Source organism: Temnothorax curvispinosus, unplaced genomic scaffold (genome assembly GCF_003070985.1).
Source record: "Temnothorax curvispinosus isolate PA1 unplaced genomic scaffold, ASM307098v1 QBEX01000740.1, whole genome shotgun sequence".
Classification (NCBI taxonomy): Eukaryota; Metazoa; Arthropoda; class Insecta; order Hymenoptera; family Formicidae; genus Temnothorax; species Temnothorax curvispinosus.
The window spans coordinates 636,251-663,724 of record NW_020210520.1 but is presented as its reverse complement, the minus strand read 5'-3'; the positions used below and the strand labels follow the sequence as shown (position 1 = coordinate 663,724).

Genomic DNA, 27,474 nt, shown 5'->3' with positions numbered 1-27,474 from the left:
ATTATTACTGTTTAATTCAACCTTTAATTCTCTCGACATTCTTGACAAACCAATGCATTATTGAGGGTTCTTGAGAAGATCATTGTCAACATGAAGAACAATTTTATTTACGCGATGTAGATAGTCTATTTGCATTAAGTTACAACTCGATATTTGATTTCGATAAAAATAGTAAATTATTTTAAGTATTTCAATGGAATGATAATATTTCTTAATACCGTATTTATATAACTTGTCTTTTAACAAAAATTATTTTTATTGTTAGAGAGTATATTTTCTTTCTTTTCAACGATTTCTCATTGACGCAAGTTTCAGGTGGAACAGTGACATTGATACGAAAAATATTATTAAGTAATACTCCGTGACATGAATAGGTTTTCTATAAAGAGGAAGTGTGTTTTATCGATAATCTCATGACTCTCTCCGCATCCTTTTACCTTAACCTTGCAACCCTTTTTGTGGTTCAGCTGCGCTGTTATCATAATGCGCTTTATATCACCGTGGCGACTAGGTCGAAGGTCGTCGGCGATGCTATCGGGAGTGGAAGCATAATTTTATAGTTCACGGTATGGTCACCTTTGAGCACGTCCGGTCGTGGTCGTTATTTCGTTATAAATATATAAGCGACGAGAGCAAAATTTAATAACGTATCTGTAACATGTATCTTAATCTCGCATCTAATAATGAATATAACTTTCCAAGGTTGACTTTATGTGGTTTTGAAAATTTATATTAGTTGACAAGGATAGCTTGCCAAAATGATTTGTTATGATTAGAATGTTATTCGTATCACCTACGCAGTTATCAATTAGAAGTAGTTAATTCACTCATGAGATATAGATTAATTATCAGAAATAGCTCTTGACACAATGTAATACTTGGTATAATGATTATCTGGTTTTTTTTTTTATCTCGATAAGATCTTTACCGTATAATTATGTATAGCGAAGAAGGATCGATGTAACGATATTGCCGAGAAGGAAACAGATCGATACATTAATATACTATTTATAAATGCATATGACGGCGGCGATTGCGCGATTTCGAACACTTCAATGTCACGGGGTTGAAGTAATTAATCGTCGGCATTAAACTCTATTCCGATCGATGGCTCTTACCTCGACGAGGAATTCAATCTCGAGTTCGAAAGCAGTTTTAAACGATACGGTAAGGGAAGAGAAGTTAAATCGTGAACTTTGCCAGTCTGTCTCTCTCTTTTTCTATTTGCCGCTCATCGAAGATAATCTCACGCGCGGAGTGACATTTGCCCTTGTTTGTAAAAAGTATTTTACTCTCTCTTTTTCTGCTTGTCCTCCTCCCTCTCTCTCTCTCTCTCTTTCTCTTTCTCCCCAGGGAAACGATCTCGGGAATCCCTGGCGCGAACCTCAAGATCGTGCGCAGCAAACTTCTCTCGCAGTTGGAAGCTTCGCGCTTTTCACTCAGTTATAGCAAAGTGCGAAGTTATTGCGGCGGTTGTCTCGTTCTCTTTCTCGTGTTTATTTTGAATCCTATCACGTTATACTAGGTGTGTAAGTATTGAGCTCCACAGTCTCATTTTCGCGCGGGCATTTGTGTGGGTTTTCATTTGAGGGGCGAGCGACTTTTAACCTTTTTGTACTATACTACGTTTCAAGTTTATTCAGTATTATTTCCTTAGGTAATTCTCGCGCGGAGACGGTTAAACGTTTTTATTTAAGTTGTCGCTTTTGAGTCCTCATTTAATCAATTGAAATATCAACAGAAAAGAAGTCAAGCCAGAGATGAAAAATAAATGTATATATTTCAAACAGAGAAATTCAACTCATTAGATAAGAGTTACACAGCAAACAATTCCTGAGAAAACGCGTCAGCAAATTAGCGTAGACCGATAGACAGGAAAAAAACTGCAATCATTTATCTCGTAAATACATCGACAATTATAATGATTAAGCGAATGAATGCGCATAAAGACGGCGGCAAAAGCCTTGACGATTTTAATAATTTCTGCGTCGTTCGAATTTCCGTTCCCTACAGGCAATGCTGCGTTACCGGGTGCGATATAACGTGATTATCGGTAATAATTCCGTAACTGCGCAGCTGTTAATTACTTCTTAACAAGTACGAAGGATGGACAGAAGGGGAAATTGCTGAAAATGATGACTCGCGGTACGAGTTATTGGTTATTGGAGAGGAAGCGTCCGTGCTCGATATCGATAATTATATCATTCTCCCGTTTGTTACGTGAGCGCCGTGAAATGGTTTCGCTCTTCAATGAGAGGAATGCGATACGTTGTTGATCCTCTTATCGACAAATACAGTTTGATTGTTAAAATGCCGCGACCATAATTGAAAAGGTATTAGACTGTTGCAAACTGTCCAATGTCCGCCACGAAATTGACTTGGCGCAAAATAGATTGTAATATTTTTCACTTATATAGATTAGGTCAAAGAGATGAAATTTTCACACTTTCTCGTAACTTTAACAATTGAACAATTATTTATTACTTAGTAAGTTTTTAAATAAATTTTACAGTAGTATTTCGTATTATCTTGGGAAATAAATTTTACGGTAGTATTTCGTATTATCTTTCCATATAGATTTGACAAATTTAAAACTAATTCCTTTCTAATAAAGATATATTAATAAAGATATATTTGTACGATTTCTAATAGTTTTTATATAAACGACTAAGTGTACGTAGGTATATAAAGATTTTGGGGGCAAATATAAATGACATAATTATCTCTCTTTCTTGGTTTTGAATGGATTTTAGTGGAATTAAAATCTTACCTTTCCGATTTCGTTCAGCACTTTGTATTGATTCAATTGTTGGCCGTCATGTTGGCTATCGACGGAGCATTCCCTATTGAGCGCTCGGATGTGTTTCCTGGGCAATCTATGAGGGCTGGCGTGAGGGTAGCGAGAATGAACGGATTTGTAGGTGACATCAGCTTTCTCGAACAGTCGCTGGCTCGGTCCTGCTTCGTCGGGTAAGGATAATTTTCTCAAATCTATAGTCCGATTATTATCCGAGGCAATAATAGTTTCCACGTTTGTCTTGTGCACATTCTTACAATTCGAGTTGCCGCTAGCAGAATGATCGATGGTTGTGTCGACCACTCGCTGAATCGTGTCCACCTCGTCTGATGGTGCATTTTTGTCGTTATTGCACGGAAGATAAATATTGGGGTTCCTGAAGATAGACGTCACTTGGATTTCGCCTAAGAAGATATTGACAACGGTGAAAATTCTGACAAATTAATTTTGAAGAAAATACACATTTTATTCCGTCATTTTTTGTCTTACCATTAAGCATTCCATTAAGTAATAAAATTGAGAGGGACGAAAAATATAAGTTTTATAAAAATAAGATTATATTAGACAAGTAATCTGTTTTAAATAAAAATAATGTATATATTTGATGAAAAAATTGATTATATATATAAGAACATTTTAGGCCGTTTTTTGTTAAATCTTTTCATCCACGATATTTATCCGGAAGATTCTCTAATTACCCGTTCCACGAATTTCAAGAATTTCGCTCTATCTAATTTGAAAATCTATTATAGCTCGCATTGGTAGCGACGTTTACTTACTGAGACGCGTTGTCAGCCCATCATTGATCTCCTGGGTCTGGAAACTCCTCTGCCGCGGTAGAGTTTTGTTTCTGACAACCTCCTTTGCCTCATCAACGTTGGGCATGTCGAGGCCGGAGGAGCTCGACACCTTTCTGTGTATCTCCGTCGTCGGCATTCCCTTTGCTGTATCTGTGGACGCCTCAATGTTCTCAATGTTCTCCTCAATGTTCTCCTCTTTTCTACCAGCAAGATCCTTAATCAAGGCTCCAAGAGTTATCGGTTTCGATTTGTGTCTCTCCTTCTCTTGCTGTTGCGTATCACCGCCCGTTGCGGAATTTCTTCTATTATCCTCGAAGCTATCTCGACGGCTCACGTAGCCGCTGCTCTGTCTTCGAAGAACATCAGTGGTGGCCTGTGTCGCAGTCTTCAATGTACCCTCTCCCTCTTCAAGGTACAGGGCGCTGTCTTTGCGTACTTCTTGGATATACTCCGGGCTCGACAGTACTTTCGATGGACCCGGCGCATCCGTCGATAATTGTTCAGCGTCAGAAGTACCTTTCGTAGTGGGTGAATTTGTGGGAGAGCTCTCGACCGCAGAACCTCTGAAAGAAAGAAAAGAGCGAATTTTTTTATGTGTGCATCACTGTTGAAAACTTTTACAATTATACGATAAAACTTTTAACATTTAGGAACTACATTTATATCCTGCAGCATTTTTTTTTTTTTACATTATCGCCATTTCTTGTCATCGGAAATTATGCTCCTTCACAATACAGCGGATTGACGTAACTCTTTTCTGTAGTAAAAAATTGTGTTATTAATAGTACGGACGTCCTTCTACGACGTTAATTTTATGATAAGTAAAAGTTTACTTTAAAAACTTTGGGTTATACCATATGTCATTTGTATACCATTTATAAAATTTATAAGATTTTTTTTTATCAAAGTTTTATTTCCGTATTATTGCGCCGTGACGTTTAAAAATGCATACTTGCAGCTCGATAAGAAAATGTCAGACAGCCAACGCGCAGTATAGTGGATTATCGTTTATCGAGATAATCGGTACGATACTTGACGTCATAAAATAATCACGGAACGGGAGAAAGAACGTCATCGACACGCGATTAGACGCCTTTAAATGACCACGAACGACATAAATAGAGCTTTGACAATGGATGAAGTCTCATGTGACGTGATACATGAACAGCTCATTTATTGGCTTGCGTTATGTTGATAACGAGGCACAAAATACCGATAGATCAAAGTCGAGAATAAATAACGGTTCTGGTGTTCTTTAAACAACCTTGCTTATTCTTGCATTTTTCATTTAACACGCTCAATAGCGTTTCTTATATTTTTCATTGATAATATCAATGAAAGGTATTGCAGTTGCGCAAAAGTCGTATCCTTTTATAGAAGAATTATTTATATATCTCTTTCCGAATATCTTCTAATAATTTCAATACAAACAAGATATTAAATTAGTACAAAACTATGTGAATCATAATTATATTTTTTGAACTTATTACTGATAAAATAACATTGAGAAAATGATCGTAACTGAACGAAAAAGCTACAAAAAACTGTAATTTTACATAGTAATATCAATATTATTGTTAGAAAACTAATTTTTGTGGTTGATGCATTCAATAAAAAGAATGCAACGAAAGAATAAGAACGATTTTGTCTTATTTATTCATTATTGTCTTATTTACGGAACAAAGCAACGTGACATGTATGACTTCGAACTTATAGTCTTGGATTATGTTTGTTAATCTTAAAATTCTCAATCAATTTTGGAAAATACATTACAGACAAAAAAGTACCTATTCTACAAACAGTATATATATATATTTGTGTCTGTATGTGTGTGTTTAATAATGTTTGATGCCGTGTAGAATGATAATAGTGACATTATGATAATTGCTATTAAAGCGATTTGGTGTACAGTAAACGCCAAACGTTCGTTAATTCCGTCTGATGTCGAATAAAGCTAGAAAGCTTCTTAAATTAAGTCAATGTGCGGACACGGTAACTAAGATAATAGTTTAACATCATGTAAATTGAGACGTTGAGACCCTGAAGAGTCGAGCGGTAAAATCCTCCTTAAATTTCAAATTTTACGGAGTCGCGTATAAATATGTGCTCGTTCACGGCAGAGACGAGCAATCTGCAATTTAGATTTGTTAGCGATGCGGTCACGCGTTGAAATGTGAAAATATGAAATTTAAATGACAAATCGGCTCTGTGGTCTCCTGCTTGCCCTGAGCTCCCTGAGATAAAGTGGAGCAAAATAAGATAAAATTGTCGACACGTGTCGACGATGAGCTCACGTTCTTTTCAATACAATGGCAACCAGCTTTCCTCTCGTTCGCGTCGTATGTGACAAGGTTTCGGAATATCTTTTGCACGAAGTGAGGCAAAATTAGGATGTGATTAAATGAAACATTTTAATCCAATTTGCTGGATCTCGCGTGACATTGTTAATAAATTAAATTCGTTATTATGTAGTTATTTATGTTGAAAATTAAGAAACCTAGCAGGCTAATTTGATGAAGGAAGGAAGAATATATTATCCTTATGTATCATATCATTTTGTAACCCTTAGCCCATAACAGTTAAATTTACGACTTTTGATATTTTTGCACACAAATAGACAATATAAAAAATGTATATTTATTTATTAATTAGTTATACACACATGTGATATAATATTTAACGTTAACCATTACTTCAACAAGAGTTGCGTGACTATTACTTGGTCAAGATTAAATCTTTCTTTCGCGTGACGGTGCAACTTGTCAGAACTTTACTTCGCCTCCTGTGGAGAAGCATGCACTGTAATTCTACGTCTACATCATAAGCATTTTCGCGGGCGTAAAAGTCGACAGTCAAAACACCGATAATGCGCGGTAGTCCATTTTTCATCTTTCGTATATAGATAATGGAATAATGGAAGGCCCCAACGTTATACTTCGCGGCACGCGAGGCGCCGCTTGCTGCCCGCCTGATGCACCCAGGGAGTGAAGTGCGATTCGACACGAAGCCGGTGCTCGGGTATGTGGATCAATTGTACGGTCCAAACTAGGCCAATGAATGCAATAGCGAGATGCAAGATCCGCATTCGCCGCCGCATGGACAAAGTTGCATCAAACTCAAAATATGCTCCTACGACGCGAAGGGGGTTGTGAGCGATGGCGCCGTCTGAGATGGGCAAACTTGAAACTCTAATAAGAATCGTGATATTGCATTTCTCGACTCAACTATCAATCTTCTAAATTTATGTTGATAAAGTTACAATAAAGGAGTACTTAACATATATAATATGAATATGAATAAGGGATAATATGAATGTCATCCCTTTGCATGAAAAAATATATTATACGATTAAAATTTCTAAAAATTAAAAGAATAATTTAATGAAAAGGATAAGATAAGAAATTATATTATTGAACTGTTTGTGTGAATGTATATTTTTATAGCAAATACATAGAAAAAGCATTTTCTGTCCATCCATAATTAAACATAGTTTAATTTTAGAGAACTTTTCCGACTGCTGCCAACCGAAGATTGTATTTTTTTATCTTTATTTTCTATGAAAATAAGGATAAAATAAATATACGAAAACATCCTTAATTTGATCATTATCTTTATTCTCTTAGATTTATCTCTGTATTTTCTTCTTATTTCTACTATATAATAAAGACCTTAGAGGATCAAAATATAAAGATATAACTATATTCGGAATTCGCCATAATTAGCCATTCCCTCGTGGAATCAAATCCCACTACGGTGTGCTGAAGCGTTCTTCGACAATTTGCTTACACAAGCGCGTAGGGAATAGTTGCGCGCATCATCGCTTACAAATGCGTCGAGTAAGGGGAGGTAGTTCAGCGCAAACCTATCAAACTATTCCCGTATTATCCCGCACAAACTGCATACTGGATTCAGAATTGCACACTACAATTTCGAGTGTTGCTTTAATTATAACTTTGATGTTTCAATATCATTTAGTCTGACGTAACAAACGGTGGATTTAATTATCGTATTTACTATTGGAAAATAAATAGATTGCTAGCTATCTTAAATTAAACATGAGCAACTTTAAAGTTTAATCATAATGTTAGAGTAATATTAAATTATTATTAATATTAAAGTTAATAAAATTAATTAAATTATAATCATAACATTTTTCAGTATTAATGAAAAAGGAAACACAATATTCTGTGCTTCTGTGATAGTCACACTTATATACATTTATTGTAAATAGAGATTATTTTTTTATACAAGAAAGATATGTGTTGAAAAGTTGGTTCGAATTATAAGTTTGCTCATTATTAAAAACTTTTCTTATTAAACTTGTTAGGTATTATTAGCCTTTCTCAATAGTTCAGTTTGTACAAGTTATACTTTTACATACAGTTTTCAACTTTTTGAACCGTACACTGTTAAAGGTTAGAGGATGAAATTTAAACCAATACCATGAGTTAGATTTATTTTGTTATTTTTAACTACCATGTGCGTCAAAATTTATTAGTTTGAAACAAAATAGGATTATTTTAACTCCATTGGTTTAGTCAAATTAACATTGTTTTAGTTAAATTAACTACATATTGAGTAGGAGCAGTGGCGACCTATGGAATAGTTAAAAATTACTCAAAATTGAGTTTAATTTAACCTTATGAATTTAGCAGTGTAAAAATGCAGAAGAAATATGCGATGTTGCACAAAAATTGGCCGCAGTGACACATGTTTACGCGTAAGAACATGCATGTTATTATTTGAAGAATTACATGCGTCGTCATACGCTGAGGAGACTGTGTTACGAGTGTCTGATATAATAATGTAAAGCTACGTAAAAAGAAGTTTTGTAATTTAAAAAATTCTGTTGTGTATTGAAATGGCTCGTAATTAATATGAAATCAAACATACATATGCGTGTAAGCTCTTTCGTCATAAGTTCTTCGTAAATTTTCAAGAATTTTATCGTACATTTTTCATGGAAATTGTGCAGCTGTAAGATTGAAAAAAAAAATCTTTCACACCTTCGCGTCGAGACAAGTTTTCATTTATAATTGAACACATCGAACGAGGAAAATTGTTTTTACACGCGTTTCTTCGCACAAACGCACACATATCTCGGTAACCGGTTGTCACCTATTACGATCAGCAAGGAATATTGCTGGAACGTTACAGCGTTCCGCAGAAAAACGTTTTAACACTCGATGAGGCCGCGAACGATCCGCGAATGCCAACGAGCGAATGTGAACATACAGGTTTTGATCCCGTGATCGCGCGATCGCCGCAAAAACTGGGCGACGCGTGTCCGTTGTTTATGTACGTGAAGCACGTACGACCGCGGAATGCGTATTTATCTACATTTTGTCTCGCCGTTGCATCCGCGTCCGACCGACAAATGACCGATACGCGCACGTATGCAACGTAAATTGCAATACACGGTCGGCGTAGTGCCGATGAGAATCGAGAGGCGTTAGATGACTCGACAGCCAAGCAATTTGCCTACGTTGTAAATTTTTTTACCTCTAAAATGAGATATATATATAAAAGCTATTTTTTCATCAATACTTAATTTTTTAATTTTTATTGCATTAGTTTTTTAAAAAAATTTAGTTTCCTAAAAAGTTATTTTTCTGTAACATATTTCTTTTGAGAACACTTCTTTGCGTGTTAAAATATTATTTTTCTTTCGCTTTGAGAGCTTATTAATTTTTTTTTCTTAAAAAAAGATAAAAGCTTATTTAGTATGATTAAAAAGTCCTCTACTGATGGAAGTCTGATGGAAATTGAATTTATCTTTAAAATAAAAGTTTAGCAAAAAGATTAATATTTTCTGTTGTTTTATTAGTTTAAGATCCCAACCTACATATCGACCTTCACCCATCTGTTTTCCTAATAAAAGGTATTTTTTATCAAACCTAATGAATAAACAAACAAATCGCAGATGGGTTGCCTAATTAAATCAGCTCAAGGCTACTCTTAATTAAAAATAATTTAATTAATTTTTTTTTTTTCTACATCATTTGTATTCTCAAAACATTCAATACCAATCGAAAGTACAAAAAATAAGTAAAAAGGAAAAGTTAGGTTGCCTCTCTTTTACTGCTCCCTATTACCGGGTTGCCAGGTATAAACAGGTGAGTTGGTATTACTAATTTACACTCATCTGTTTTCTTTAATTGAACTATACAAAAAATAAAGATAATTTTATTGCGAACACAGTGGTATTAGGTTGCCTAAGCAAAATCGATCAAGACTTGCGGTTGCCGCGCTTTAAAATAGTACAGGAAAATTAGGATTTTTCTGCGGAATAATTCGCATGTAGCTAAATTTTTGCATGGACCTTTATTTCGTCGTTAAAAACAATATGTGAAAAGTCCCCATCGATGTGACCCCTGCTAAAAATTTTACAGAGGGTCAAAGGTAAAGAAAAACAGTTTTTCGCGAATATTTCTTTATTTATTAGTCCTACGGCAAAAATAGTTATTACAAAATTTGTAGCTTATAAAATTCTCTACAAAAAATGTTCTATAAGTTTTTTTGTACAAGCAATACTTTTCACGTAATAAATTTTGCAAGATATACGCTGCGCGGTAAATTTACGGAGCGCGCTGACAGACGTCAAATAAATTGAAGCGTCGCACGCGCGCACTAAAAATTTCATATCTTTTGAACAAATCATCGTACAGAAATGATCAAAGAATCGTTGAAAAGCAGAAACTTTCAGCTTCGGTTACTTCTGTCGAAACGATCGGAAAAAGTTGCGCAACGAAAGTTAAAGTTCTTAATCGAAGAGAGGTCGTAAAGTCCTCCGCGATTGATCTGGACGTGTCTTAATTAAGATTCATGCCTGCGAGACATTAATCAACTGCGAACGGCATGCTGAGAGCTCCGAATAATTAATTGTTATTCCGGGAATGAGCATACACGTCGCGCGCGTTTAGTGTACACATTTACATTCTTCCTTTATCCGAAGGACAAATCGGCCACAAGCTCGGCGTAATCAGGATGATGGTGGGTGTTGAACCAATATATTAATTAAACTGTAATTACATTGTGCGTACTCACAGCGCGCGTCACGCAACTCGCTCGCCCATGCGGGTGTCTAATAAACGAACGTACTGAGCGCACGTTGTTTATCATCGAATTTACAAGTATGATTTATTTACTGGCGCAATTATCTCGAAAGTGCACAATTTTAGGATCGCGCAAATAATGTCGTCAATGCAAACACCAAGCCTGCTACGTTGAGAAATTTCATTGTAATTTAATAAAATAAATTTGAGGGAAATATATGAAATGACAATTGTACAACATGATATTTTTACGGTTTTAACTGCATAGAGTATTTTGCAAAATGGAAAATGGTGATATAAATAATTTTTATAATTTTACATTATATCATAACATAATACGATACCATTCATAGGATATACATTCAAAGCGTCTAAAATGCGAAGCGGAAAAGTTCTTGTTGACTGACAGTTGTACTTTTGACATTAAATCAAGCGGAGTCCATTAATTAATGCTATCCGTGTAATTCTATCTTTAAATTATTGAAAGCTCCTACGATGTAACGTTCTGGCGTTCCGTCGACATGCGGATCTATCTAATCGCGGTAGAAGCTGCAACTCCCGGGTCTCGAGTTTTAGTAAATGCGCTGTATTATTTGCTCCTGACATAAAACAAAGGCCTCAGGGAACCATACATTGCCGCTTTACGATGCGTGCATCACGGTTCATATAGCACAGTTGGTATAGCAAATAATACAATATACGATAAATCCTTCAAAGCATTGCCGGATGCCGTGCTATTTTCTTATTCGCGCTGCTGATATTTTGCATCGTGACTTCTGACACAAGGTTTCCAAGAGAAACCTTTACAACGTCGCAGCTACCTTTTACTAAAATATACGAAGCACTAGAGTCCATAAATCCATTATTTTTCTAGTATAGTATATCTCTTAAAAACGCCGGGCTTAATTTTAAATGCAGATTCTTATTTTACTGCTTGGGAATAGATTTCTTCTATATTAAGGCGTCATGCGGAACATCGATAACTTTCAAGTAAGCGACAGGAATTAGGAATTCTTCGTAATTTGAATATTTCTCGAAAACAATTAAACGACTTTATATTTAAATTCAAGCTGACTGTATTTTCTTGGAATTTTATTTTCTAAAGAATTTATGCATAAGGATAAAAAATCTTACGTCGCACTAATTCTTGATGACTTTGAAATAAAGTGGAAACCGAAGTATATGTGCGACTGTCGCAAAAATAAAAAAGAAAGAGAGAAATAACGGCAACATAAATTCTCTATAAGTCTCCATTTTTGTGCTGAAGAGAATAATGATGACCGATATCGCGGTTGATCGAACGAGTTTGTTCTACTGAAAGGTTTCTCGATCGCGAGAATAATTCATGTGATCGAATATGTATCAGAACCTATATTGGTATATAATTACGTGAGTGTTTTATATAAAATTAAATGCGACTTTGTGCAATTGAAACCAAAAAAACGCTGTATTTTAATTAACATTTATTTACGATGGAATATATCGAAGTATCCATAAATACGTCTATGGAAGTATTTAATTAAATATTTTTGCGTTTTTTTATTGTTTTTTTTTTTTTAGAATAACGTACATTAAAGAAATAGAGTTTCGAAAATTATTGCAAAAGATATCGAACCTTATATCAATGACTTAATGTCTTTTTTCAATCAATCATCTGTCGATATAATTTATTGTCACTTACTATAATTAGTCCATTGAAATATCATATTTCAAGTTTTCAAGTGAAATATATATACGATGCATTACATCAAAATTATGATAAATTTATAGATTATAGATTTTTGATCGGTTCGTTGGCATATCCTGAAGATATCTCACGATTTTCGTTTGGCACGCAATACTTGGGAAACCGCAAACGCAATGCGGAACCTTAATCGACGAATAAACTTCTTTTTCAACTTGGCTACACTTCGGTCTTGCTAACCTCTACGAAAAGTTTTTCTGAAAGCACACGAAATACTAAACGCGGTCCTTAGCGAACTTCGACGAGACGAGTGTCGAGTTACTCGAGAAGCCTCGAGTAAGAGAATTTCGTTAATTTCAGAGAAAGTTACGAAAATGACATTCCGCTATAGAATAAAGGCTAAAAGATTTCGTTACGAACAGTCAATAAGTATAAAAGTAAAAGCCTCTTGCAAAACTTAAAATGTTAATTTTTTGCAAGACCAAAAAAAGCAAAAAATATGAAATGAATGAAATCTTCTTTTCACTAGAAAGTTAAAGAAAAATCAACGCATTGCATATATCGAGTGGGATATCGATTTTATTAGATTTTACCTAATTTTTGTTTTAGCTAAAAATTTTATAAATTACAAAATTACATAATAAATTTATGTAACTAAAATATTATTTTCGTTTTTATCATTATTATTTGAAGTTTTAACTGAAATAGCTTGACATTGAATCACATTCTACATACATATGGTAGCGATAATTTTAACATCAACATTCACATTCGTATCTTTTTAAGTATTTTATCAATATGTTTTTATCAATTTGATCCAGGATGTTTTTAAAGTTTTTGCTTCACCAGACTCGTCGTCACTGGTAAACTGGTAAACGTTGATATGATACGGAATAATTGACTTATTACAATTTGTGGAAAGAGATTATTTCTTGAGAGAGAAACACGAATCTCGTATTAAACAATATATTTCGTCGCAATGGATATCTCTCGTAACCCGGATTACTCCGAGTTTCACATTGGATTACACATATCCTTTCTTCTAATTATATATCTAATATTTCTATGCAAATCAATCTACGTATATCTGTTTTGTATAAACATATCGTTAAAACGGATGTTTTACACATAATAATATTGTTCAGGCGCGATCTCGATGAGATCGCCTGAGATGCCGGGTCGCTCAGACTTGAGCTCGGCGCGGGTGTGCCTCGGAGGATTCCGGTGGGTATATTCGGGAGCAAAAGATAATAATGCGAGTGTAATAACACAAACTTTAATGCTCCAAATAACAGTGCAGTGAGAGAGAGCGATGATAGCTCTTCGTTTCTCCAGTCCTTGAGAACTATTGGCGCTTCGTGGTTGTTAAGGGCGTTGACCGGGGTCTTGCACCGCTGAAAGGCAGTTCGGCGTCATCGGGCGCACTCTCACTCACAATTACAAAACGCAGTGGAGAATAAAACTTTCGATTCTCCTTCCCGATTACAGGCTTGATTCGGATAGAGAAGTCCGCGAGCGAGCGAGGAACGGAGCGATTGAGGTAGGATCCAAGTCGACTCTATGCTTGGTCTCGGTACGAGCGACTGACTGAGAGAGCGATCGCGAGGTAAACGCGTCGGTTTTGGGGATGTTTATTTTCTCGCGTTGTTGCTCGCTCGCTCGATGGATGTGCACGCAGCGGGCGCGTGATCTTAGAGACGCTCGAATTTGCGCGTGAACTTAAGCGAGGTACGACCGTATGAAAATGAAATAAAGGACGGCGCTTTTAACGGTCTGGAACTTAGCTGGCTAATAACATTATTCGTACGAGGCTAACGTACAATTGTTCAACTACGAACAAATATTATCGCAGAAAAATTACTTTCGTATTTCCATTTGGTGAATGCTGGGTAAAAATAGAAAGGATTTTTCATTTTATATGAATAAAACATTAATAATTTGTGAACTGAATACGCATATAAAAGTAACAAAGATAAAATTATTATTTTTTTATCTACGAAAAATACGGTCATCATTTCTATATAAATTGGGAATTATTACTAAAATATTCAATTCTGATAAAGATTAAATTTTTTATAAAAACTGTTAAATTGTTTAAATATTCCGAGGAGTAATGTTTCGGGAGACGTCTGATATTTTATATTAATTTCAAATAACGTACACTGTCGGACATTTCTGAAAGATAATTAATTATTTCTTGCAGTAATTCAGGCAGAACTATTTGAATGCTACGAGTCAATTATGATAAAAGAGAGGACGAGCGACTGTCGCGCAAAAAAAGAGTATATCTCTCACGATAACAATGTTAAGTTTGGTATAATGCAGACAGGCGAGTCGAGTCAAGGGGACGGAGAGGAGACCCAAGTGTCTCCTGCAGGCTATTAGTCAGTTACTAACGTGACGGTGTCTCGACTAATGGCGTTATTAACGACACGGTTGTGTACGTGACTCCCTATAGCTCCTGTATATCGTTTTCATGCATTGTTACAGCGGTGTGCATCAACGATCAATATCATTCGCAATTAGAGGGCCGTGTCATTTTTCGCGATAGGGATCACAAAATGCGTTAGGCGACCTTTTTTAGCTCGGAAAAAGAAAGATGTACTCGAATTAATTATAATTAATGGGTGCAAATTTTTTAAAAAAATTTCTGCTTTTAAGAGAATATATATAATAATATGAAAGAAGAAATTACTTCTAATATATTTTAATACATCTCTATTTAATTTAAGATGAAAATAATGAAAGAAAACTAGATATATGTTTTATAATATTCTTCGTGCATTATTATAGGTATAGATACCTATTAATAATTTCTAAGGGATAAAGAAAGAATTTAGTATCTTAGCGTTGATTTCACTACGAAAGTTTTCAAAAGAAGAAAATTGTTTTTATTTTCTGTACTGGATAGAGTAAAGGAGTCATAGTAAAAAGATTGTCTATTTCAAACATAACATATATTTGACTCATTGTTTGCTGGTAAGTCGCCGTAAAATGAAATTCGTGAAGTTAACAAAGAACACAAAGTGAAATCTCGACCCTGGAAAAAGCCTCAAAAACTGAAATAACAGAGCGTCTATTCAAGTTTCTGTAATAACGGTTAGCTTAAAGCGCTTTGATTAACATGATAAAGTACAAGCTCATAGACGTCCAATGATTATACATCACTTTCATGAACCATTGCACTATGTCATACGAACAATTGAGCGGTCATTAATAACGTGATCGTTAACACCTGGTCGTGAATATTGCTCTTTGACAACATTTCATTTGTTGTTATAAACCCGAAGGGATGGGAAGTTTGCGATCATAGCTGTTTACGCGGAATTATACAAAAATTTCCAAAGTTGTACATCGCATTTTACCAATTCCTTCTTTTATAAATTGCACCTCGCACATTTTACAAATTCTTTTATTCATAAATTTTTAGAAATTTTGAAAATTTTGAAATCAACGTAACTTACGACCATTTGATCCATAAATTCTGCAAGCGCGTTTATACAATATATATTATTTAATAACACTCACACAAATTTTTAGTATTGAAGCTACCGGACACAGATATCACGGTCGACGTATCGCACCACTCTCGCATCACTTCGGAATTACACACGATTCCGTTAAATGGAGATGCACTGCGCGCACAGACGCATATATCCTCAGAGTATGACATTTCGAACTGCGATTGCGTGCATCATTCCTCCGTTTCATTCCTTTTACCCTAGCCGGCAGACTGAATTAATGATGCGTCGCGCCGTCGACCAGCACGTTCGTTTGCGACTATCGTCGACGCAAATCGATATTGCGATTCGATCGATTCCGATGCATGTTGCACACGGGGTACGTTTTAGACTATAAATGATCCCGCGATAAGTACGTCACCGGTCTTGCCGGTGCTCGTGGCGAAGTTATCGTCTTAAATTAATCATGTTCTTTCGATACAATCGGCTCAACATTTCTCGTTGCTTCGTATTTTCCTAAATCGATTACATTTCCTGCAGACTTTTGCATTCGATTCCTGCAGAATCATCACGCTATTAGCATTCTTCAGAGTCTACCTAAAATTTCTTATCTTCTGTATAAACAAATTGCACTTATTTTTCTAATCGTTAGTTTGCTTAGTTTTTGCATTTATTGTGCAAACATAATTAAAACGGTTTTCGATGCAATGAAAAAGATATTAAAAGTAAAGCGTTATCATTATCATGATAAAGTATAAATATATCCTTTGCCAATTAAATTTTAGATCTCGTTATAGTTATAATGTTCATCTTTTCATCTACCGTGCTATTACGTGAACATTTAAGCGCTATAATTATCCTTCAGCATTTAATTTGCATTAGATGTTTATGGCACGGGATGAATTGTGTTGGTCGGATTTAATGCGATCAACAGCTCAATTAATTGTGGTTAAATGCAATTAGTCAGACTAATCTGTTGCGTTTCTTCCGTTTCGGCTTAGAATATCATGCGAGATGATGTGCATTTGTATGCTTTACTTATAAAATTAAAATTGAAATTTATGATAATATTTACATTGTTAGAATAAAAAAATGCATCAAATTTAAAAATATTGGTAATTAATAACAAAATATATGCATATAAATATATCCATTCAATATTTAAGTTTCCATATTATTCATTTCCATATTATTCATTATTTTTTATTGTATTATCGTTTACAGCATTATCATTTGGCAAAATAAAATATTGTGTAATTATCATAAGTAAAATATATAACTTTTCATAAATCGATATTTCACATTTCCTTAGTTATCGGCGATACATCAGCATGTAATCCTCGTATATCGAAATGGCGCATAGTAATTCTCCGCAGTTTGCCGCAACATTCAATTAATCTTATTAATCGGTGAGACTGCTCGTTGTCGACGAGTTATATGCGACACATTTTATCGCATTATACGTGAGTGCGCACGACTCGCGACGTCTTCAAAGCCCGGATCGAATTAATAACGTTCTATTAATTGATCCTGATTGACATTACAGTTCACGTGTATCATCACGAAGTTGTTCGCAGCTAGCCAGATTGTTACCTGGCTACACAATGCTATTACACTCGTTCGCAACTGTGTGCGGTTTGCGGACATAAAACTTTTGAAGCATCACGAATTACACGCTTCGAGATTATCCGATTTCACAATGTATACGATAGAAGGATTTCGCGCGGGAGTTTACGAACGATCGTAAAGATAAAACTTTTATGCGCTTTTGTCAACAGTGTTGAATATAATTTTGTTTGCATAATAAATAATAAATGGAAAAGAGGAGCTTTGCGAAAACAGAATAAGTTTTTAATTTAATAGAAACTCATTTGCATAATAGATTCTCGGATAATAATTTGTATTCCAATAATTATTTATTGTTCGAATTATGCATGTCAGCTTTCAACATATATTTTCACGTAAATAATCACTTAAAAAATGTTGAGATACACAATAACGTCAAATTATCCTAGGAATTTCGAATTTGCTAATAACTTATGCTTATAATAGACAATTATCCAATTATTCTCTAATTATTCTCTTTTTTTCATTGGAGTTTTTTTTATACTCATCTTTTCAAAACAGTATATTATATAATCTTAATTTTAAGTATAAATTATAAAAATCGCTGTATATTTTTTTATGAAAAAGACCATCGTATTTGGGGGATAAACAAACCAGCGGTTAAATATAATCCCAGTTTTATTTATATATGAACTACTGGAACTTTGTTACTTCCTCGTTTATACAAAAATCTCTTACCTATCAAAAAAGTCTCCAATAACTGCACGCGTTTCCAATCTGCGTCGATCTATCGCCGCAATTTATCAATGGTTCACAAACATTCATCAATCCATCATCGGAATGATCTCCTCTTCCCTGACACTTCTGATGAATGTCTCAAGTACTTTTCACGCTCGATAGCATCGGCTACTTGGTCGTACGCGATATTTAATTAAAGCTGCGAAGAGATCAATCGGATCACTCACGTTTGCGAGCGGGATTTCGAAAAAGAGTAAAACATAATATGAAAACTGCACCCGGCGATTTTCGTACTCTATTTCCGACGCTTCGTACACATCCGCTTCGGATTCCGGGGACGAACTCGTTTGTTCAATCGCGTTGCTCTCCGCTCCGACCGCCGACTATACATGCAGCTCTGGCGGAGTTTGGACCGACCGCGTGTTTTTCCCACCATCGGCCTTTCGGCCCGATACTCCAGTCGTATATTGTACCCGCCTGCTCCGCTCCGATCTCGTGTTGCGTAATAATGACAGATAGAGAAGAGCGAGAGAGAAAAGAAAGAGAATGCGCGCACGGAGGTGCAGCATCCGCGATAGAGCCCTGATCCGGCCGATTCGAAATATGAAAGAATATGCAAAACGTTCTCATTTTATCATTGACAACTGAGAAAATTTCCCGGGAAGATTTGGTAACTATATTAACTTTTGGCAACGTTTTACGTGGTTTAATAAAAAGACTTTAAAATATTGTATTATTAAATTATATTTGTAATAATATAAACGACAAATTTTTTAAAGAGTAACGTAGATAAAGGAAAGAAAAATTTGATGTTTTACAACAATTTGTTTTTTTATCTTTGGATATGCTCAACCCATGATCTTGTAAGAAGCATGCTGAAGCATTTCCGAACGACTAGCTTCACATAGACGCTGAACGATTGAGCTTATGTAAAGCGGGTTTCGTGTTTTCTTGCAAATTTATTATTCGGCTTTTGTGTTTGGTGCCCTTTTGTAACGCGCTCGTCTGCACGTGCCTGAACTCGTCTTTGATCCACAACGATCTTCTGATCGTAGAAAGTGGGGTATCCCCTGGATCTTTCGACCAGTCTGACCTGCGTCATCTCTGCAACGACGTATTTCCATGTGGCACATGCGTATATTGGGAAGTATGGGCGTGTGTGGGCGCATTTGAGCTCGTAAGCCTCGCTGTTTGGAGAATACAGTTCTTTTATTCGATGATGTGCGGATGTTTTTGCGAACTCTCACATTCGGTGAACATTCTTGTGCCGATATAAATATACTCGCAGGTTATAGATATCTTGTACTTGAAATTACGGAAGATTATTTTTTTTTTGTCACTTCCGGACAATTTGCTCGAAGTTCTATGGTGATACGAGGAACTCGGAAAGTTTCTCGAGAAAGAATATATATTTTTCGTCGCAACATTCCTCAGTGACTCGAAAGTAATTACTTCGCATTGTCGCATGCTTGCAATAATGCCTCAACGAGAGAGGTCGCGAAAGAATCGCTTTAAGACGCGCGAGGAATATCAAAACGTCTCGATACGGCGATAATAGTTATGCAGTTTTGCTAGAAAAAAGCGATAATTTATAACTTTGACCTTCTTGGCAATATGCTACTGTAATTCGCGTAGGAAACGCTGTCATTATTGCATCTATTATGTCGCAGCGATGTAAATTATGCTGAGACATTCTGTTGGCAACCACTGTGGAACTTGTACAATTCAAATCATTGATATTTATGGTTGCCAAACACGTATCGACCATACAGTTAATCACGGCAGGTGATGTTCGATTTTCTCGCGCAAAATTTAGAAATACCGCAGAAGATTAATTTTATAAAAAAACTAAACGTAATTGAATAAATCAAATAATAGAAATAATGCCTTGATAAGCCTTCCCACAATATCAATTTATTGAAGTATATTTAATATTTAGTTCATAACATTAAGAGAAAGAAAATGAAATTAAAAAGTAATTATTAATGGATTACTGAAATAGAAAATCTTGAACATAGTAATTTATTTATTTTTTTAAGAACACTATGATGATATAATAATTCATAACTAATGTAAAAAATATGAAACACAATATTTTATCAAATAGTCGAGATGTTTTTGAGTAAATAACCATGCACTAATAATCATTATATTACTCTTTACGCATTAAAAATATAAAATATTTTACATATTTTAGACATTGATGTACGAGATATAAACACACATTTCTAAAATAAGTAGTCATTTAAAAGATCGCTAATATTTAAATTTTTGATGAGAATTCCTTTCGATAAAGCTGCAGCGGTCGTATAAAATGATCGTCGAGATAATATATGCCCATTTACATACGCATCCGGCAAAACATACCAGATGTTTCTGAGTAACTGCGCAGCATCGTACTTCCTATGTTTGTGATAATTATTAACGCCGCCGCAAACTTCCTTCTACATCTCCACGATTAACAGTTTGTGAATAGACATTCCTACGTCATGGCGGCCTAAAATATCCTCAGTTGTTTAAATTTATTCGGTGAGTTTTAAGGAAGATAGATTTAAAGGATTCTCGTAGACTCTCTAATGTGCGAAAGTTTATTATCAGTTTCTCACACAAGAAGTTGCAAATCGAAAAGTTTCGGAGAATGTTGGCTGATAGGCCAATCCAATTTCCAGTCGATTTTTCGAGCGAATTTCCAATCTCGGCAGACAATGTGCTTTTGAAATTTAACTGTGCGAACTTTGTGAAGAACTTTGCACATTAATAGAGGAAAAGAAATTTAATTATTCGTACATATGAAACTCTTTAATGAAAGGCTCTTTTCGACACATCCCAAAGATGTCTCACTTTGCACATTTAATTTGGTAGTATATTGCGCAATATACTGTGGCAAAGTTCGAAACCTCCAAACTAAGATAATTCGAGAATATATGCACTTTTCGTGGTGGGAGTTCCATAGAGTTTTATGCAATAATTGGAAATGTAACAATGAGAACAGAAATTAATTTAATTTTGTTATAGGATAAAATTAATTAATACAACGAAAACTAGTAAAAGAGATAATTTTATGGAAATAAACTTTTCATAATAACTATAGCTCTTATATAATGGAATTAATTACTTTGGAGAAAGTTATACTATTCAATTTTATTTTAGAAATCATTAATATAGAAGAAAGTTGTACGATGAATTAATACATTTTTTATTTTAATGTATGCTAGAATCACGTAACTCTTTTTTCTGCTGTTAAAAATGGATATAGATTTCTAATTGAGTATAATTTAATATAACAATATGTCTCTTTATTCTTTCTCTTTCTCTTTAAATGGTCGCTCGCGATTAATCACTTCAAAATTGCGCCTACTTTGTGATGACAGAGACATTTTTATGAACGTCAATGAAGTATGTTTTCCAATAGACATTTTAAAAAAACCTTGCGCCTGTAAAATATCTGCGTTCGTACGGTGTGCTAGATGCCGTAAAACTTACTGTTTCCCTTGCTTTTACGAAGAATATCATCCTGGTTCGTGCAATATTGACGTGTAAAACGACTGTATACAATATATTTTAAACTATATATTTCATATCATATAATTCACTTTTAAAAATTAAACAATATTTTTATTAATATCATTTTTGCGCTGTATTTTCTCGTAATTTTCAAAAATATAAAACCATTTTATTTCCTACCTGACGTTTTTCATTTTTGTACCAATATTCAAAATAAGGAGATGTAAGTTTTTCATTGAAAACGATAATTAAATATTAATTAGCATGGATTTGATAAATTTTACATTAAAATTAAAATTCTGTGTACATAGCGCGGTCGGAATTCTTCAAAGTCGATTTTCCCGAGTTTTTCTGAAAAGCGCGCCTTAATACTTTGGGAAATTGATGTTTGATTTTAGCCTGAAGGTCCCCTTGTTAATCAATTTCCAAAGGCTTAGTGAAATAATTTAGTTGCGATCCACCTATTCCGTGGAATGAAATTTTCACATTTCGGCGAATTTCTCTTTGGACTCTCTGTGACGGCGTAAAAGTGTAAAAGTGATATCATTTTTGGTTAAAGATAAAAAAACACCATAATACACATGTACATTATGGAATTCAAAATGAGATAAGTATCTCGAAGGGTCTCGAAATACCTATCTCATTTTACTAACTTTTTAACCGTTCAGATTTATAAACAAGAGACAGCCAGATAATCCAAAGAAAAAGACGGGTTTAAAGGAGCCTCACTACTTCACAGTCAGAGCCTCCGCACAAAACTTTCATATGGTAACGTAACGTAGATCAACGCACAAGAAACGTATTGACGTATAACGTCGTAATCGATACGTTTCTTGTGCGTTGACCCATGTTTCGTTACACTAAGTACGTTATCATATACGAAAGTCTTGTGCAGAGGCTCTCAGTTGGAATAACATAACGAAAATAAAATAAAATAGAGACAAAAGAAATCATTATATTATATGATTTATCGAAACTGAAATCTGTTCTCTATTTATTTGTTTTTCAACATTTATTTATTTAGTTTTAATATTTATTATCTTATGAATATAGCAGAATATGACAATAGTGTCTTTAAAGTAATGTAGTTCAAAATTCGTAGAATCTACATGGTGTGTCAAACAAGTGACGATAGAATGAGAAACAGCGAAGGAGAATGGCACAAGTCTGGTATTCTAGAATTTAATCTCTCGGTATTCTGACAAGCAGCGGCTTCTGTAATGAAAGCGTGCATTGCCTCGAGGAGAACGGAAACTTGAATAAGGTAAAAGACGAGGAGAGCTACTCGAGGAAAGACATTATATTGTATAAGAAGAGGTTGTCATAATTTCAAGTCGGAAGCACCGAAGCACACTCCTTTCGCACTGGCTTGAATTTAGACTATTCACTATACAATGACGGTAGCCGCGCGATCTTTCGCGATCTTTTGACGTTTATTAAATTGAGTTATGATTTCAGTCTCAAACTTTAAGTGTACTTTTGCCTTAAGAAGAAATACACATTGATAATTGAGAAGAACATTTTTATATCTGTTAAATATGCGGGTTTTCTATATTCGACAGCTGTATAAATATTTCTTTAAAAACACTTTTAATCTTCAACACGAATTCTGATAAAGCGTACATATTTTGAAGATAAGAATTCATCAAAAATACTTGACATACAATAAAAACACCTTTCAGTTAAAGTTGTTTATTTTCTAACGAATTAAGATCTCTTTCAAAAGAAAATTTTTGCATACGTATTATAAATATTAATCACGCAACAGATATATGTGTATTCTCATTGCGTGTTCCTCACTCTTCTCTATATCTCGATATTCTCATAATTCTCGCCTTTCAAATCTCTCGTATAGACGTAGAGAGCTTTCGTAATTGTACACCGAGACTATTCACGGTAGGAGAAATCGGATATCGACTGGATCAATTTCTACTGAAGGGTCAACTCTCTTTGAGGCAAATGCGAAGTTTTCGAATAAATTTCACACAAATTACAAACGCTGGCAGACTGCGCACTGATGCGTGAAATGATGCTTTATTTCCCAGAATATCTTCAAATTGATATTCTTCAGTATTTAAGAATCTCTTCGAAAAATCGTTTGTCTCTGACACGTCGATCAATTTGTTGCGAAATAGACTGCTACAAATTTCAATTATGATATAAAATCTTTGATATATATTTAGACTTGCTAGATAATATATATGTTAACAAAAATTAACGGATTGAAATTTAAGAAAAACTCAATTTCAAGTTATTATATATTATATAGTACTTACATACACAGTAACAAATTTAATGTCTCAGAAAGTCCACTCTAAATTTTGTGTTAAAATAACACAATGCATGAGTTATTTTAACACAAAATTTAGAGTGGACTTTCTGGGACATTAAATTTTTTACAGTGTATAAATCTTAATACTCATGTATTTCACATACACAAAATAACTTACTGCAATGGCGACGCAACGAAAGCGATTTGCCGATAGAAAGAAATCTAAAATTTCCGAATATTGAAAGCAACAGTAGACTGATATTTTCAATATTGTTTCGTCTCGTTCGAGAAATAACGAACAAAAATCGGCGATGCCCATTGCGGGAGTGAGTGCGCGTCAGATGCAAGCTGACCCCCGTCTGTGAAAAGCTCGGTTTTGATGCGCTCCAGCGAACCGAAAGTTCTGCGAGTGCAAGCTCAACGAAGCGCAGAGACTGACGACTTTCCGCCTGCGCGGTTAAACTCCGTGCATTTTTCCGCCCTCTTCCTGTTTCCCCGCGTGTCTCTCATCGTTTTACTATCCTTTTTCGCAAAATTTTTTCGTAGCCTTTTCACTATTTATTCGAACTGTCAAGACTGATTATGAGATTATTCTTCCTGAGGACCGAAGTTTTGAAAGAAAATAAAAAAGAAAATATCGTAATATAATTACAGAACGTGAATGACATCGAACATTGCTTTCATTATATACAAAACATATATTTGCTGTACATCTATATAGAGTGGAGCACACAAAATGTCATACATTTTAAAGTAAGAGTCCGTCTCCCAGAGATCGTGAGACAAAATAACGATCATACTGAACATTCATTAATAATAATCTTTCAGGCTTTTGCGATGCATTCTATACACGGTTCGTATCAACTTTGTCAATAACAAATATTTTATACAAAAAAGATATAATATGACATATCACATTCTGTACGCAAGTATACATAAAAATTTTTTTCAAATCACAAGTCTTTCAAATTGTCAAATTTTACATTTGTGTCGGACACATAGAAGAATATGACGGTTTTATGCGAAAATTGTAGAAGCACTTTTATAACATCAAAGAAAATTGTTATTGAGATGAGGACATAACTAAAATTGACCCGTTGATATACGTTATATGATTCTCGAAAATGGAGTGTCAATGATATGCTGTCTCCCTGTATATACTGCTACTAAAATATCGTGGTTAGTAGTCTGAAAGAGAAACATCTCGTATTTATTCATGATATTTGTTTTCCGCAATTGATACTGCTCGCGTTTCAATTTACCCGTAGGAATTTGAGTATCCTTTCAAGGATACTAAGCTCGAGTTTAGTATGTTTACTCTTTAATAAGATTCTCTGTGTGCGTGCGTGCTTGTGTTTGTAACATGTAGTATATATAATAGGTTGGCCAATAAGTCCGTGCGGTTTTTTACTTATAAATGTTATTTATAAATAACCGCACGGACTTATTGGCCAACCCAATATTATACATATAATAAAAACTATTATTAATCTAATTTTGTCAATCGAGAATCCGTGAGAATCGGCGATCCTTAAATTTTATTCCAGATTAGCTAATCTTTAACATTATAATTTAATAAAATAGTATGAGGACCCTCGAAATATTAAAATAAGAGAAGTAAAGGCTATAAGGATCAGACGCAGATCTCCGTGCGTAATATCAGAAATAACTGATTTATTGATCGTTGTGATTTACATCGATCCGTACGTTTCAGCTCAACTTTGAGTCATCTTCAACGGTATAAATTAAAATAATATCATCATTGTCGTGTGTCGTGTCGACAAGATCGTTAACCCTCAATTAGCACACATGTGCTAATTCGCACCACTTTTTTTTTGTTTAGCACTTTATATATTTCAATTTTTCATACAAAAATTACTTCTTTTTCCTAAAATAAAGAGCACTACTCGATTGCCAGGGAAATTTTACATAAATTTTTATTAAAAATGACTGAGATACGACAGTTAAAAGTTGTCAAAATGTCAAATCGCACTAGTGTGGCATTTGAGCTGGCCTAACCGAGGTGTGCTAATTAAGGGTTAATAAGTCTCTTCGCAGAGAGTATTTTTATCTGCCATAGTTTATATTCATCTTACGTATGGCTCTTAATTCCACGTTTTTTAGACTGATTGATATGGATCTGGATCAATTGGTCTATGTTTCCAACACAGTTTCTGAAACTTAGAGAACGTTGAATATATTATTTTAATTTATACCGCTGAAGATGGCTCAAAGTTTAGCTGAAACGTACGCGCGGATCGATGTAAATCACAACGACCAATAAATCAGTTATTTCTGATATTACGCACGGAGATCTGCGTCTGACCCTTATACCCTTTCCTTCTCTTATTATAATTTAACAATACGGACATGACGCATGCATATGTATATATCAACAATTCAGCTGTTAGCTAAAACAATACACGGCGCGATACAGATATTACGAAACTCCTATCGACGAAATCCTGTTGACACAGTTGTTCGTAACCGCGTTACTCTTGCGATCGTCCTATCTCGGACAATGCAGGCGGCATAGCATTCGGAACGTCGCCGTCGCGTGCGATTTCGAAGCTACGTCGCCGCAGGAATACGCGGGCGAGTATTGCGCAATGCATTGTCGCTTCGTGTCGCGGTGAGATAAACGTGAGCGGCACTCTGAGAGCGGCAAGCAATAGGGGAAAAAAATAAATGAAGAAAACAAAGAAACGGGAAAAAATTAGACGACCTTTTAGGTCTGGCCGATCACTATGGCATTCGCTGCGTTCGCTCTCACTCTCTCGCGTAGCTGCGCTCGTACCTCGTATCGGTTAGTCCCGCAAGATTCAATAATTTAAGCAGTAATGGCCTGGTCATCGATCGACGCTCGGCTGGAGTTTAAAATATCTGGCGTTGCCCGCTCTTGCGATTTCCCAGCGCTTATTTTTCTTTCCCATCGCTTCTGTGCATTGCTCTGTAGTCTCTGTACAGTCTGTACAGCAACGGCGATGTTTGTCGGGAACATTAACTCGGGCAAATTAATGTTTATCGATAGGATCGTTAACCCCTTTGTAACGGAGAGCTATTATTTGTTAAAGGAAAACTCCGCTTTCATGAATCGTTTGCATCGTTGTAAATATTCGTGAATTTTCGAATAAACTTCTTCTCGAATCGATCATAAAGTTGCCAGTGACTTAAGGACTCCTTTGAAGAAAGGCAACGTATATCGTATCTTCAAAGAAGCGACATCAAATAATTCAACGTAGTTTCTGCCTTTAACGAGGGCAAAGGTGCAATTATTTAGACACAAATCTCTGCCGCCTTGGTACATATCGATCGGCTTCAGCTACGTGGTTAAAAATATCTATTCGCATGCCTGGATGCATTATGGCAGTTTAGGCCGTCCTCCTTGAACTTCCTTTTTCGCCCTTTTCCTCGATCAAGTGCAGGACGATGGTGTCGAAGGTCGGAATTAATCAATGGATAGTTATTAGCAAAGGTATAAAACGCTTCGTGTTTATATTAAATGTAAAAATTTAGAATATTGGAAGTATCGATGAAATGATCGATCTCCTATCACGTCTCGGTATTTATTTGTCTGAGTTTCGCTTTTGATTTGTG

The 27,474-nt window shown here is 35.1% G+C and overlaps 1 protein-coding gene across 4 annotated transcripts in view; it reads right to left on the bottom strand.

Moving 5' to 3' along the window:
* LOC112457810 (calcium/calmodulin-dependent protein kinase kinase-like) overlaps window positions 1-27,474 on the bottom strand; it is a 66,565-nt gene that overhangs the window by 13,996 nt on the left and 25,095 nt on the right. For 2 of the 4 annotated variants that reach the window (XM_025021078.1, XM_025021084.1), the window contains exons 4-5: window positions 3,577-4,160; window positions 2,771-3,201 (exon numbers count right to left, since the gene is read on the bottom strand). In XM_025021078.1, the coding sequence (XP_024876846.1) occupies window positions 2,771-3,201; window positions 3,577-4,160 (1,015 nt within the window). The remainder of the gene's footprint in view (window positions 1-2,770; window positions 3,202-3,576; window positions 4,161-27,474) is intronic. The other 2 variants (XM_025021089.1, XM_025021099.1) reach the window with 2 other exon arrangements.